At 36.4% G+C, this 15,686-nt stretch overlaps 1 protein-coding gene across 2 annotated transcripts in view; it reads left to right on the top strand.

The window, feature by feature from the left end:
- Asb5 (ankyrin repeat and SOCS box containing 5) overlaps positions 1-15,465 on the top strand; it is a 50,970-nt gene extending 35,505 nt beyond the window's left edge. The window contains exons 3-9 of one of the 2 annotated variants that reach the window (XM_013025082.1): positions 2,898-3,005; positions 3,684-3,834; positions 3,988-4,122; positions 5,663-5,854; positions 7,273-7,401; positions 11,081-11,089; positions 15,453-15,465. In XM_013025082.1, the coding sequence (XP_012880536.1) occupies positions 2,898-3,005; positions 3,684-3,834; positions 3,988-4,122; positions 5,663-5,854; positions 7,273-7,400 (714 nt within the window). In that variant the 3' untranslated portion in view covers position 7,401; positions 11,081-11,089; positions 15,453-15,465. Of the gene's footprint in view, positions 1-2,897; positions 3,006-3,683; positions 3,835-3,987; positions 4,123-5,662; positions 5,855-7,272; positions 7,422-11,080; positions 11,090-15,452 lie in introns of those variants that run through there. The other variant, XM_013025089.1, reaches the window with a different exon arrangement.
- Positions 15,466-15,686: the final 221 nt, after the last annotated feature.

Raw genomic sequence — 15,686 nt, 5'->3', positions numbered from 1 at the left:
TAAAAAGTATGGAATTGGAGGATACTAAGTGAAATAATTCAGACATAGAAAGACAAATACCACATGCAAATTAATGCTTTATAGCAGTGGCTCTGAATATAAAATAGCATTTGCTTGAGTCTCGAAGAAAAGAAAGAAAAGAAAGAAGGAAAATATTAAATGGAAACCAAAACAGTCAAAAGTCGTAAAGGGCTAGTGCACAATTCACATAGTTTATCGTAGTTCACAAATGACTTTTAAGATCAACTGTTAAAGGCAAAGGAGTTTTGACAACTGATTTTGTTAGTATTTATATTGGTCATTCCTGGTAAACTGGAAACTGGTTTCCATGAGGTTTTGTGATCTTCAAAATAGCATTCCATAATAAAAACAAATGCTGATGGGGATATGGCCAAAAGAGAACACTGCTACACTGTTGGTGGGAATGTAAACGTGTTCAACTACTGTGGAAAGCAGCATGGAGGTTCCTCAACAGACTAAACATAGAGTTCCCCTATGACCCAGCAATCCCATATGTAGGCATTTACCCAAATGAACACAAACAAAACCATACTAAAGCTACCAGCACAACCATATTCATTGCAGTATTATTTACCATACCTAAGATACAGAATCAACCCATATACCCCCAAATACCGGGATGATGACTGGATGAAGAAAATATGATGTATATACACAATGGAATTTTATGCTTCCATCAGAAAAAAATGACATCGCCCATTTGCAAGAAAATGGAAAGACTTGGAAAAAAGTTTTTAAGCAAAGCAAGCCAAACCCAAAGAAACACAGGCTTCATGATTTCCCTTATTTGTAATAACTAGAATATGTCTATAGTATTCTGAACAGAGGATTACAATAGCTCAATAGCTAGGTGCATATAACCATATAAAATGAAGTTTATCAAAATGTTCTTTAAGAAATGGAAATAAGGGTTTTTATAATGTACTATTTGCAATTCTTTCTTTTTTTCTTTCTGTTTTCTTTTGGCTTATGGCCTGCTGTCACTGTTTTTGATTTCTTTTGTTTTTATATATGTTTTTATTGTAAAAATACTGTACAGAGGGGTTACATGAGTAAGGTAGTACATTTCCTATTGAGCATTGTTACCTCCTTTGTTTTTATCCTACCAACCCTTCCCTCCCCACCTCCCCAACTCTTCTCCCCAACCTCTGAAGTTGTAAAGTTCATTTTCACCAGAGTGTCTTGTACATCTCATTCTTACAATGGGTCAACCTGTATCCTTATTTCAGCATTTTGTTATTTCCCACCCCTTCCCTAAATTAGAAAAATGTATATACAAGTGCAGGGCACCGAAATCAAATACAGTGAAAACAGGGATTATACCGTTGGGGAAGAACATACAAAAGAAACAAAAAAATCACATAGAACATTATAGATGCATTAAAAACAATAGCAAGAAAGAAAAAATATTTGTATCCCTATTTTGGGGTTCATTTTGATTAACATAATATTATACGGTCATATATACATAGTTTTTGGACCTTTTCTGCCTGTCCTAGACATATGCTAGTTATTGCAAATAAGGGAAGCCATGGGACCTATGTTTCTTTGGGCCTGGCTTACTTCACTTAATATAATTTTTTTCTAAGTCTTTCCATTTCCTGAAAAATGGGGCAATGCCATTCTTTCTGATGGAGGCATAGAATTCCATTGTGTGTGTGTGTGTGTGTGTGTGTATAACATTTTCTTGATCCATTCATCTACTGAGGGGGATCTGGGTTGGTTTCATAACTTAGCTATGGTAAATAATGCTGCAATAAACATAGTTGTGCTGATAGCTTTAGTGTGGTCTTGTTTGTGATCATTTGGGTAAATGCCCAATCCCATTTGGGATTGCTGGGTCATAGGGGAGCTCTATGTGGAGTCTTTTGAGGAACCTCCATACTGCTTTCCAAAGGGGTTGAACAAGTTTACACTCCTACCAACAATGAAGTAAGGTTCCCTTTGGCCACATCCCCTCCAGCATCTGTTATTAGATTTCTTGATTATAGACATTGTAACTGGGGTGAGGTGGAATCTCAATATTGTTTTGATATGCATTTCTTTATGGCTAAAGAAGTTGAGCATGTGTCTATTGGCCATTTTTATTGCCTCTTCAGAGAAGTTTCTCTTTAAGACTTTGGTCCACTTATTTATAGGGCAGATGTTTCTTTGAGATATGTTGTTGGGGATTTAATTTTTTAAGTTCTAAGTATATTTTAGATATGAGACCCTTGTCCATTGTATGGGTAGTGAAGATCTCCCAATCCATGGGCTTTCTATTGATCTTGCTAGCATGTCCTTTGCCATGCAGAAGCTCTGCAGTTTCATGCAATCCTATTTGTCCAACCATTCTTTGATTTATTGTGTTGCTGGGTCTTTATTAAGAAAATTTCAGCCTGTGAAAAGGAGTTTTAGAATTTCTCTCATTCCTTCCTGCGATGTTTTCAGGGTTTCTACTTTGACTTTGAAATCTTTTATCCATTTGAAGTTGATTCTGGTGCAGGGTGATATATAAGGATCTAGCTTTAGTGTTCTACAGGTGTTAAACCAATTTTGCCAGCACCATTCTGTATCCTTTGTTCAACTGATTTGTGTAAGAGGAGGTGAATCACAGAAAAGGTGGGACAAGGGTGATACTCACTAGACACTATGTTGGAAATGAACTTCCCAACTTGTGGCAGGAGGGAAGTTGAGGGGGAAGCAGGAGAAAATGAGGGAGGAGGTAACACTTTTCAAAAAGAAATGTACTCATAACCTTACTTATGCAACAGTAACTCCTCTGTATATCACTTTTACGATAAAACAATAAAATATCGCACTCCCAAATGATGTTGGTGCTGATGAATTGCTATACTTTTGTGCTCACCTTTCAAAACTCTTTGTGTTGCTTTTAGGGTTATAATGTAAATGCAGTAACCATTGACCACATTACCCCATTGCACGAAGCCTGCCTGGGAGATCATGTCGCATGTGCCAGAACTCTTCTAGAAGCTGGAGCTAATGTAAGCACCTTTGCAAGCATTCATAGTTTCATATCTACTGACTGAGAGGATCAAATAAAATTTTCCCTTTTTCTTTCTCAGTTGTTTTCCAAAATATTCGAATAAAAATGAAGCCTTGAGTTGCCTCAGGGCACTCTAAAAGGGATTTCCTACGATGGTATGAATTGGTAACCTGCTGCATAAGCATATGGAATATTTAGGTTATTTTCTGCTTTCATGACTCTAAAGTAGCACTAGATGAAGGCCTTTAGCCCTATAATCTTTTCTCCTCTTTGGGAAGATTTTTTTCTTTAGCTAAATTCTCAGAAACGGAATGACTGATTTCACAATGTAAGTACTCACCATCAGCAAAATGGCTTCATCAAAATTCATCATTATTACATTTTCTTGTCTTCCTGAAATGTACCTCAGTGTTGAAAGTTCTTGTTTCATACTCATGAATTTCACTAGCAGCATACCCAATTCCTGTGAATTATCTGCCATGTCATATTTCTGTTTTTTTTTCTTAAAAATTTAAAACCATTTTATGGATGTGTAGGGGATAAATAGACTTTGTCATATTTATCCCACACATTTTTTCCAATGAATGGATCACATAATTTTTGAAAATGCATGAATAAATCTGGTTATTCATTCATGACTTATGAGTCTCATAATTAGATTTTGGGTTTGACTTAGGTCAATGCAGTTACCATCGATGGGGTGACTCCGTTGTTCAATGCGTGCTCGCAAGGCAGTGCAAGTTGCACAGAACTTCTTCTGGAATATGGAGCCAAAGCCCAGCTGGAATCCAGCCTTCCATCTCCTACACATGAGGCTGCCAACAAAGGTACCTTGGTTGTGGGATTGAGAGAAAGGGAAAAAAATCCTGGAAATGCAGCACTGCATGAATAACATTCTATTGGGGTCATGGTAGTGGCTGAGATGCATGTGGAGGTAGATATTAAGTAAAAGTAACTTCACTTTTCCTCTGTGTTGGCAGGTCACCATGAATGTCTAGACATCCTGATATCCTGGGGCATAGATGTTGACCAAGAAATTCCTCATTTGGGCACTCCTCTTTATGTAGCTTGTATGGCACAGCAATTTCATTGCGTCTGGAAGCTTCTTTATGCTGGTATATTTCCTTAAAATGTCTTTCACTCTGTCCATATATTTTAGCAGTTATTTTTTTAAGCTTCTTTGGAAATCATAACTCATTACTAAATATGTTTTACATTTTTGCACATTGGTATCTAACTAAAGTAGAACCTCATTCTTTATTAGAAGACATCAAAGTTCATTGATACATAATCTATATTTTGTACACATCACATTTACACACATTTGGTTATAAAATGAACTGTGGAACCCCGCTTTGTATAATAAAATACAAGTTCTTTCCCAGACTTCTTGTTCCATTTTACTGAAATGACTTTAAGTCTTTTTCCAGTTACATGAAATAACTCACTCTTCAAGGTTCAGATGAATGCCACTGAAAAATATTCCAAATTAATTGAGATCATAGCAGTCTTTCCCCTGTCTTGGGATCTGCTGCTCCTTTAGGGTGGGAACTATGTCCTCAACCCAGTGTTCTCATCCTATTATCTCTTCTTTGCAGCATAGTATTTTCTCTCATGTAGTAGGTGCTAAAATATACATATTTTAAGCAAATTATATCCATGGTATTTACTGTTTATGATAATTGATTGCTGGTATATTCAGATTGGCATTTCTACTGTAATCTCTTTATATATAACTCTTATCTTGGATAAGCCGCAATTCTTGTTCTTTTAAGCAGAATGAGTACTTCATGTTTGTTCTATATAGTGCCTTAAACACAAGTTCGGTTAGTAATTGTTGATAGGTTATTTTCTCCTCTAAATTGGGAATAACAAATATAGTTTTTGTTGTACTATTTTGCTGTTATATTAATTTTTCTACTAAAATATTTATAATGGGTTCAAAACTATCAAAAAGTCCTTTTATACATCATTGATTGACATTTTCAGACCCTGTTAATAAAATTGTAAGAATTTCTTCTAGTTTTACCTTGCTTGCAAATATTGTTGATATGCTTTTCCACTTGAATACCCAAACCTTTCTACAGGTATTTGTATCAATTACGTGAGTAGAAAGGTGGCAAGATGTCTATATATGTCTACATATGTCATATCTTGACTTGAGTTTTCCATGGAACTTCAGATCTCTATTTCCTTGAACTAAATGAAAAGAATAAAAATTATAAGCTGTTGATTAATACTAAAAGCTACTGCATATGAAGAAAAATATATACGAGTGTGTGAACAGAATCATTCACTGTTTAGACAATCAGTAAGATTACTATTGGGATTACTTAACATAAAAAATCCCTTTTAATTCTTTCAAGCATGCAGAGAAATATTTGAGAATATTACAAATATGTGTACTTTCTTATCTAGATATATGCATATATAAGGCCCTTAGAGTTGAATATAAGGTTTGAATATTTATACATATATCTATATATATTTATCTTGTATATTCGTGAGGAGTGCATAACACATGCATATAAAACAAATAACATTATAAACAGAGGTTCCTCCATATCTATCCTCATTGCCTTTCCTATCACCTCCCCACAAAGGAAACCAATTCATCTAGTAATTTTCTTTCCTTCACTCTCTATTGAAATGTAGGTGCTGATGTTCAGAAAGGCAAGTATTGGGACACTCCATTACATGCTGCTGCTCAACAGTCTAGTACAGAAGTTGTAAACTTACTGCTGGAATTTGGAGCAGATATCAATGCCAAGAACACAGAGCTTCTGCGGCCTATTGATGTAGCTACAGCTAACAGTGCAATGGAAAGGATACTACTTCAACACGAAGGTAAGGGGGAGAGATGGGCACATTCATAATCACTAACGTAAATTCGCCTGACATAGTGAAAGGCTGTGTTTGGACATGTAAAATAATGGCATGCAACTTGCAAGATTTATTTTGAAGCTTTTTCAACATTTATCTCTAAGCACTTCATCTATAATAACATCATCCTGTAATCCAGGTGCTCAGGTGGTAGAAATCAGGAGAATCATGTTTCAAATCCAGTCTGGAGAAAAAAGTTAGTGAGTTCTCCTATCCAATAAGCAGCAAAAATGGGCTGGGCTGGGGCTTAAATGGCGTGGCAGATGACACTTAGAGTACAAAGATCATAAATTCAAACCTAGTACCACAAAGAGACAAATTCATAATTTTAATTTTCACCATATCTAACCACTCATATCCCTTTGGTGAAGGATATTCAGCTTGTTTTGACACTGCATGTTATCTTGTTCTGATATAAAAGCCTGTTAACTTATTTTGGGAAACACATTCCATTTTATCAGGGCGTATGCTTCCTGTAGAATGCTGCAGACATGTAATAAGGAAAGATGGTCTCACTTCAGAAAAAAAATCTATTTTAAGTATAATTTGTTAAACTTGGTCCTGAGATTATAACAATTTTGTCGGTCATGGGGCTTGAACTCTGGGCCATGGTGCTGTCCCTCAGCTCTTCAGCTCAAGGCTAGCACTCTACCACTTGAGCCACAGCGCCACTTCCAGCTTTTTCTGATTATGTGGTGCTGAGGAATCGATCCAAGGACCTCATGCATGCAAGGCCAGCACTCTACCACTGAGCCACCTTCCCAGCTGTAACAAAAAAAATTTTAAGATTAAATATCAAATCTGTATCTGAGGAAAAGCTATAATTTTGAATTTTCTACTTTTTGCAGTGAATCACATTACTTGTGGTTTTTTATGCCAGTATGCATTTCTGAGGCTTTTTTAATGCAACAACAATTTTGCATGGAAATCATCTTTGTTGTATGATCTCATAAATCAAAGCAATACAAATGTATGTAGGTAAACTTCCTTAGTATATTCGTTATAATAGTTTACTACATGCCGAGCACCAGTGGCTCACACCTGTAATCCTAGCTACTCAGGATATGAGAGCTGAGGATCTCGGTTCAAAACCAGCCCAGGCAGGAAAGTCCATGAAACTCTTATCTCCAATAAATCACCAGGAAAGTGGAAATAGTGCTGTAGCTCAAGTGGTAGATCACTGGCCTTGAGCTGAAGAGCTGAGGGACAGCGCCCAGGCTCAGAGTTCAAGCCCCATGACCAACCAAAATAAATAAAAATAATTTTCAACAAAACATTATAAGGGTTTTGTTTTTGTTGTTAGTGTTATATTTCATGTATCTTATGACATAAAACTTTGTTTTGGTTAGAATTAACAAGCACCTTCCTGTCTTCTCTCGTAGCTACCCCGAGTTCTCTCTGCCAACTTTGCCGACTGTGTATCCGAAACTACATTGGGAGACCCAGATTGCACCTGATATCAGAGCTGCAACTGCCAACCTTACTACAGAATTTCTTACAGTATCGATAAGGTGGTAAAATAACTTAAAATTCTGTGAAAATCAGGAATTCCTACTTCATTTGCATAATGAATGCTTCATAATAAGGTGTAATTGAGCATAAATAAGTTCAAAGTATGAAATGGAGAAGCAGTGAAATACCTAAGGAGTTAGTACTGTTGCTTTATTTTTACTGTCTTTTTGATTATAATATGTTTAAATACCTACACATTATCACTGTTCTAATACATCCTCTTATTAAGGAAAAACAAGATTGGGAAATTCTCCATTTTGTGTTTATTCAAAGTCAAAAAATACTACTGATTAAAATTTTTATTTAATTATTAACTCCAAATGTATTATATTTTAAAAGATTTCTATGTCCAAGTAATAGTTTAAGAGTAAATTTTACTCCTGTCATTGGTTATCTGTGTTTTAATATTGACAAAAGTGATTACAATGTAGAAATGACAGTTAATGCTCTTTTTGAATAAAGATGATTCTATTTCAAAGCATTCTTTATGTTGAATGTACACTTGACATTCTAATGATCCATAAATGAAGAAAAGAAAGGAGAATTTCCCTTCCCCCCTGCAAAGAAACTCAAAAGTCATTTCACTGAAGTAAATGGGCCTGTGACAGAAGCTAGTAAGGTAGAAAGTTAGCTTGCCCTCTCTCCTGTCATATGCTGATATGGCTATTTTTAAACCTCTCTCCTCAAGAGTAGGTTCTTAAGGTCTGTCTTCAATGCTTTCCTACACTTACTCCTGGCTTCTTTTTGGAAATTGTCCATCACAACTAAGAGAATACAGACTTTATGTCTGATAAAGAGGCCCAGGGACCATCAGTCTAAATCAAATCTTTTAAAAATGGAAGACAAGTCTCCTGAAGTCATAGAATTTTCAAATAAAATAAAAAGATATGCCCCAAAGGAAAAGTCTTGTCATGAATTTGAATAGTGCTGCTTTGGATACCAGAGACATTCAAAATTACTTATGTATAGATTAAATATCAGCGCTTCATATTTTTTTTGTTAAATATCTTTAGGTAGTTGTACAAAGGAGGTGCCATACAACAAAGAAGTTTATGAATACAACATGTCTTGATCTGACCAGTGTCACTTTCTCCAATATACATACCCTTCTTTGACCCAACCCTGTTATCTATTAATACTTAATTGTAACTGATTGCATACTGTCCAACCTGTTTACGAACAGATTTATAGGTACATTCTATCTACCACAAATGGAAGGAACCAATGCAATCTTTGGGTCTGGCTTACTTCACATAATATTTTTTCCAAGTCTTTACATCTCCTTACAAATGGTACAATGTCATTTTTTAATAGATGAGTGAAATTTCAATGTATATATATATATACACACACACATCTATATTTATGTATATAATCCATTCATTGAGAGGCATTGGAGGGCTGCTTCCATATCTTGGCTAAAATGGTTGTTTTGATGGCTTGCCTGTAACCTTGTTTGTGTTCTACTGGACTAATGTCCAGGAGTAGAATTGCTGGGTCATAGAGTAATCATGCTAAATAGAAAATCAACAGAATAAAATTTTTACCAGCTATACAACAGACAATAGCCTAATATCCAGAGCTCAAAAAATTAAATCCTCAAAAATTAAACCCTCAAAGAAACAACAACCCAATTAATAAATGGGCTAATGACTTAAAGAGAGACTTAGAAAAAGTAGTAAAAATGACATTAGAAACATAAAGAAATGCTCTGGCTATAAAGAAAATGTAAATCAAAACACACTGAGATTCTACCTCACACCAGATAGAATAGCCAAAGTAAACTCTATTATCTTGTTGATAGGAATACAAGCTTTTTCAACTACTCTAGCAAACAGTATGGTGGTTTCTCACAAAATTAAATAGAACTACCCTGTGTCTCAAATTCTTTTTACACAAAAGTTCAGAGTGTATTATGTCTGCAAATAAAAAAGAAATATAAAAGTCCTTTCTCACTTTAAGTCATCAATAGTCCTCTTTAAGGTACACTCTAAACAATGTCAGAGAATATAAGTGGATAAATGGTCATCTTCATTATGTTTTGAATACCCACACTTAAGATTAGAGAATGAAGTACAACTATGGAAATTTTTGTTTTAGGAAGACTATTTTTACATATGCTAATCACATATTATCCTAACTGCAAAAAGGAATTCATAAATATGGAAGAGAATAGCTCAAAGGGAAGCCATTGTTCCATTGTTCATATGGTCTAGTTAACTAGTTGAGCTAGTTCTTGTATCCAGTCCTTCTCTCAGGTTTTATTGAACAATTTGCATTAAGCAATTAAACAGTTAAATCTTTAAAGCAAATTCATAAATCTAAGCAGTCAAAATGTACTTTGATGTGAATTGTCTGCTCCTGCCAGGGAACAAAACGTAGTAATAGCTCTGCAGTTGACACGGATGGATTAAGGTGAGCCAGCAAATTTTACTGTCTACAATCATTTCTAATGAGCTCAGAGACAAGACAAATGTAATTTTGACTTTGGTGAAGGTAGAGCTCCAAAATTCTTGCGATGAAAGAATAATTAGATAGCTTTAAAGGCAACATATTCACTTTTTTTTTTTTACTTTTGACATCTGTTATGGTTTGCATGTGAAGGGACCACACCAGCTTCCCTGAAATTCATGTATTGAAGGCCTGGTTATTGAGAGCTGATCCAATAATTGAGAGATGATTGGATCTTGAGGGCTGTGACTTAATCAGTGGAAAAAAATTCCACCAATGAAATTAAGTGATAGGACTACTGACAGATAGTTGAGATCTTCAGAGATGCTGCATATTTAAAGTAGATCCCTAGGGATGTGTCTTTAGTGGGGAGGGGTTATGTCTTATCTCAAGCTTCTACCTCCCACCTCTCCGTGTCTCTTTGTTCTTGGCTGCCATGACATCAGTAACCTCCTCCACATCCTTCCACCACCACATTTTGTGGATGGTCCAAAGCAGTGGAGCAGTGGAACCAGCAGACCATGGACTGAAAATTCTGAAGCCAAGTATCAAAGGCAAATTAACTCTTCCTCCTTTTCAGTTGTTCATACCAGATATCAGCCACAGCAGTGGAAACCACTACAAAACATTTTCCCCAGAGTGACACCTGAGAGAACTTTTTACCATGGAAGCCGTATGCTTCAAGGAATCTGAATGACTGAGACTATATAAGAAAATGGCTGTTATAACTGAATTTGTTTGCTCTGCATCATACAAGCAAAACTGATAAGGTCAAGTTCCCAGAAACATCCATTACTAGAGTTTTGTGCCAGAAAATTAATAAAACATGCTATTGAATCACTAATGATTTCCCAAATCTCAAGAAAAAGGATTGGATTCCTAATGTACATATGATATCAACCAAGATAGAGTGGTAAAGAGATTGCATATTGATTCAAGACAAACGTCATCAGTCAGAATAGTCAATATAGGATAGATAGATCACATTGTAGAGCAAGCACAGGCACTAAAATGTTGCCCTAAAATAGGAGGAGGAATGAGAAAGCAGGGCTTCTCTGCCAGAGTAGTTGGGGAGTGAGTTGTTTAGTATAACAGGCTAATTTCTTTTGTCATGGTGTGACAATGCCTAGATTAGGCCAAAGGAATAAAGACAAAGGAGAATACATTGTTGGCTGGTCTCCTCTTACCAATATGCAAAAGCTAGAATTAGCTAGATCAAGGTTTGAGAAAAAAAATGTTTGGCCAGGTATAGTGACTCATGGCTTGCAAACCCAGCCATTAAGGAGGCAGAGATCTAAAGGATCACTTTGAGGCCAACCTGGTCAAAACCTGTGAACTTCTATGCCAATCAACAATCTGGATGTTGTGTTATACATCCATGAATCTAGCTATATGGAAGCACAGGTACAAGGATCATGGTTTGAGATCAGCCTGGGTGAAAAACTCAAGACTATCTGAGAAGTCACAGAAGTAAAAAGGGCTGGAGGGATGACTTTAGTGGCAGAATACCTCTGCTTAGCAAATATGTTGTCCTGAATTCAAACTCTAATACTATGAAAAGAACTGAGAAAAAGCAACAGTTTGGTTCTATGGAGGGCAGTGATTTCAGCCCTTCGTCTCCCATTCTTTTGCCCAGGTAGCATCCTGTTCATTCCTTAGAATAGACAAATCTAACATTTTGGATATGGTTTGTCACCTCTTAGCTCCCTGGAACTTCAGTTGCTTGTTCAGAAGGCACCTTGAATGAGTACACTTTAGCAATTCCACCTATGGAAAGGAGTTAACCTTTTTATATTTGTGCCCCCAGGGCCCCATACCCCTCTACTTATTAAAAGGAAAAACTTGATTATCTATTCCTTTCCCTAAAGGTGGTGGCTGCTCACACATTGATGGTAAGGTGGACAGGATGTTTTGTTTTGTTTTTATTGTTGAGCTGTACTCCCACATGGAGGAAGTGATACTTTTGAGTAGTCCCAGGCTTTGTCCCTATCTATTCTCTGTCCTGACCCACTAGCACACTTGGACATATGTCCTACGATGGGAGACACTTCAGCTGCTGAGGTGCAGTGATGGTGTGCACACACAAACACAAACCATATTCTCTTATAATAATTTTATCCGTAATTTACTTGGGTTCTTCCAACTGCCTCTATCTTTTGTCTTGTCAGATTTGTTTCAGATCTCAAGAAGAAAAAGAAGAATGTTTTTGATCTTTAATACTTCAACAGAGTAGCTTATTCATAAAGCCCATTTATCTTAAGCAGGAATTCACAATTTATTGAGTTTTGTTGTACAGAAACAATTCAGTATACTTGGAAGTAAAATATTCCTACTACTTAGTTTCAAAATTAGTCAAAACTAATTTTAGCAGATGAACTATCAAAACGTCCAAGTCAATGATTAACTCTTGTAATTTTTGGTCTGTTATGGGACTGGAACTGGGCACTGTCTCTGAACTTTTTCACTAAGGCTAGTACTCTACCACTTTGAGTCACACTGCCACTTCCAATTTTCTGGTGGTTAACTGGAGATAAGAGTCTCATAGACTTTCCTGCCTGGGCTGGCTTCAAACCCTAATTCTCAGATCTCAACATGCTCAGTAGCTAGGATTATGGATGTGAGCCACCAGCACCTGGCTTCTTATAATTACTTTTAAGATGTTGATTCCAACATTGGAATATAAAATATTCAGTAATATAGGTAGATACATTAAGATCTTATGTTTATAGTCCTGTTTATATATAAACACTTGAAATTTGTTTGTAGTTTGTTGAATTCTCATGCCTTACAACATTGAAAAGATTAGAAGGTGGTCTTATGGTTAAAAGTGACTTTTCAATAAAATTATAATCACCTTATAAAGTATACCAAAGCATTTCAGTGAAACCAATTCTGAAAATTTGCAGTCCTATGACAATTACAAAACTAATATTGTTAGAACCCCTAAGATCTTAAATTTAAATGCATAAACAAAGACAGTTCAGTGCTAGACCTAACACGAATGATGGAGAAAATGGAAATGCACGTACTAGTGTTTTTCTAGAACCATCTATGTGAGGTTTCTCATGTTTCTGTACATATATGTGAGCCCAGACGGACACTTCTGGTTCTGATAGTGTTTTTCAGAAGGTTTACATAGAGACAGAAATGAAAGACACTTTTTCTCCTGACAGAACACAGGTTTGCCTGGTAAAAATCTTCTTCCCAGGCAAAGATTGTGCGGGTTTTCTGGCAGTTTCGAATAAAAGTCTGGAGTTTCCTAAATTTAAGAATCCTTGGCGGTGAACGCATGGGGTCAGAACTTTCTCTCTGGACCACTTGACAGCATCCTGTGAGACCCTCGGGACCTGCCATGCAAGAGGAGCTGGCCAGAAGGTGGAGCTCATGCCCTGAAATGAGGTTGGAGCTTCACAATGGCTCTCCTGGGAGTATTTGTCTTCTGCAGGTATCCATGAAGCTATCAGACCTTTTTCCAGTCTGTCTCCATGGGAAGTACTTTCATACCTTTTGTATTTCTTGGCAGTGATACCTTGTATTTTAATCTTTTTACCTAATAGTCAAGTAAATGACTCTCAGTGAAAGTTATCCAAATTTGAACCCTTTCCTGGTGCACAGTCATGATGAAAGATAGATTTCTCTGTCTCTGTTAATGTATGCTGTACATATTACCTAAAATTGTAATCTGAATCACTCACTTTTTAAATAATAGATGTATTTATCATCTACTGTCCCTAAGTAAATGTCTAGGTTGCAAAGCTTGTTAATGTATTAAAAGCAAATTACAAGCCATGTGTGGAGAGCCAAGCCAGATGTGGTAGATTGCATACCTGTAATACTAGGGACTCCAGAGGGAAAGAAGGCAAGATCAAGAGTTTATGGGCAGCCCAGAAAAAACTAGTGAGATGGTGTGATTTTTGTCTTAAAAATAACATCGAAACAAGTGGACTGGGGATATAACTTAAGTAGAAAAGCATTTGCCTGATATGCACAAGGTCCCAAGTTTAAGCCCCAATAACCTCCCCCCACACACGCACACATACACAAAGACACACACACACAAGCAATTACAGGTTAGTATCCATATACATAGATGCACGGACAGCCATACAAATAATGGAAGTTGTTTACTCCTTTAGAAATCATTGATATTTGAACCTCTGTTTTATATTGCTGCTATGATTTCTCCCAGTGGTTCTATGCTTTGAGAAATTTATCAACCATTCCCTATGGAGTGAAATCTTTCCTATCTTTAGTTATATATTAAATATTTAGGTAGACATGAGATTGGATCTACTGGAAGAATGATATTTCTGGCTAAAATTCCTTTGATTCTCCTACATGCATCAGTATCTTGTGGGGCAAATGGCATTCTCTCTAAGTACTTAATGGCAAGAAGTTAATGTAGGAAACTTGATTAAACAGATGTTGATGATCTAAAAAACTCAAATGGAATAATTAAGTGAGTGCAGAAATAGAGGCTGCCAGAAGCAATTACCAGCTCTGTGGAGGATTTTGAGCTTCTAACAACCCAGTACTTGGTATCCATGAAGGTGGTCAGTTGGTGCTGAAATTTAGAAGCATGGGAGCCATGCTAGAGCAAATCTGAATCCTAGCCTTCTCAGAGGGGCAGCTTCTGAGTTGGTAAAATCCCTGGAGGAATATGAAGAGACCAGGCCTAAGTGCTAAGAAAAACAAAAGATAGGCTGGAACCAGCTGCCACTGTCAGGTGAAGCTTTGTTGCTGTGGTGACAACAGTAATGATCATGAAACAGAAGGCAAAACAGCAAATCCCTCCTTCCTTCCTGCTATTGGCACCGGTTACCAGATCCTTAGCAAAGAAGTCACATTTCAGAGTTCCAGATCCAGCATGACAGAGCATAAAAGAGCGCATTTACACTTAACCATTAGGACCATTCATTACATGGAGGAGGTGGAACTCTGCAGCAGAACTGTTCATAACTAAACCCCAGTTGATAGCCTTAATCTCTTTGTTACCACCCAAATCTTGGGTTGATCTTTCTACTTAGGCTTATTTCTCAAAATCTAATTTATACTGAATGAGGAATACTGTTGCATATTGCCACAGATCCTATATATATTTGACTAGTTTATTTAAACCTCCAAACAGCCCTTTTAGGTTTATCCTCTTTATTTTCCTATTTTACAAATAATAGAACCAGTCCTTTAATTAGTTAAAAATGCTGCCTCATAAAATCCTCTGAGGACACTTTCTAGACTCCCTCATATCAAATTGATGCCTCATTCCTTGTCCTAAGGTTTTACCATGGCCAAATTTTTCAGTGTTCATGACATGTTCATAGAGACTTGCATCTCTCTGTCGCCTATTAATGTTCAAGGGTACAGACCCTGTATAAAACTTCCTGTATGATTAAAACTTCAGTATTGGTGTTATCCAACACTGCCAAAATAGATCTTGAGTAGGTTATACATGGATAGTGTCAGTGAGTTTACTGCACTAAAACAGCCATGTGTGGCTAGTGGCTGCTATACTGATCTAGTACATTGCTAGTTTATGACAGCTCCTTGTAAATGAATTATTGCTGAGACGCTTCATCATGCAAACTAACAATACTTGGAGAGTTTCACTTCTTTTTTGTTTTTAACCTTATACAAATACACATTAATTTACTTTATTAATAACCCATATATGAGTAAACATTTGAAAATTTTCATCATGCCATTAAGATTTGTCCTGCTTTATTTTGTGTAATCTGCATGCCACATTAAGTGTACTTTTACTGTAAAATAAGACTTTTATAATTTTCCTTCCATTAATATCTAATTTATAATTTCTGTGCCAACTGTGTAATCA

Source organism: Dipodomys ordii, unplaced genomic scaffold (genome assembly GCF_000151885.1).
Source record: "Dipodomys ordii isolate 6190 unplaced genomic scaffold, Dord_2.0 Scaffold4, whole genome shotgun sequence".
Classification (NCBI taxonomy): domain Eukaryota; kingdom Metazoa; phylum Chordata; class Mammalia; order Rodentia; family Heteromyidae; genus Dipodomys; species Dipodomys ordii.
This window is presented reverse-complemented; position numbering and strand designations above follow the sequence as displayed.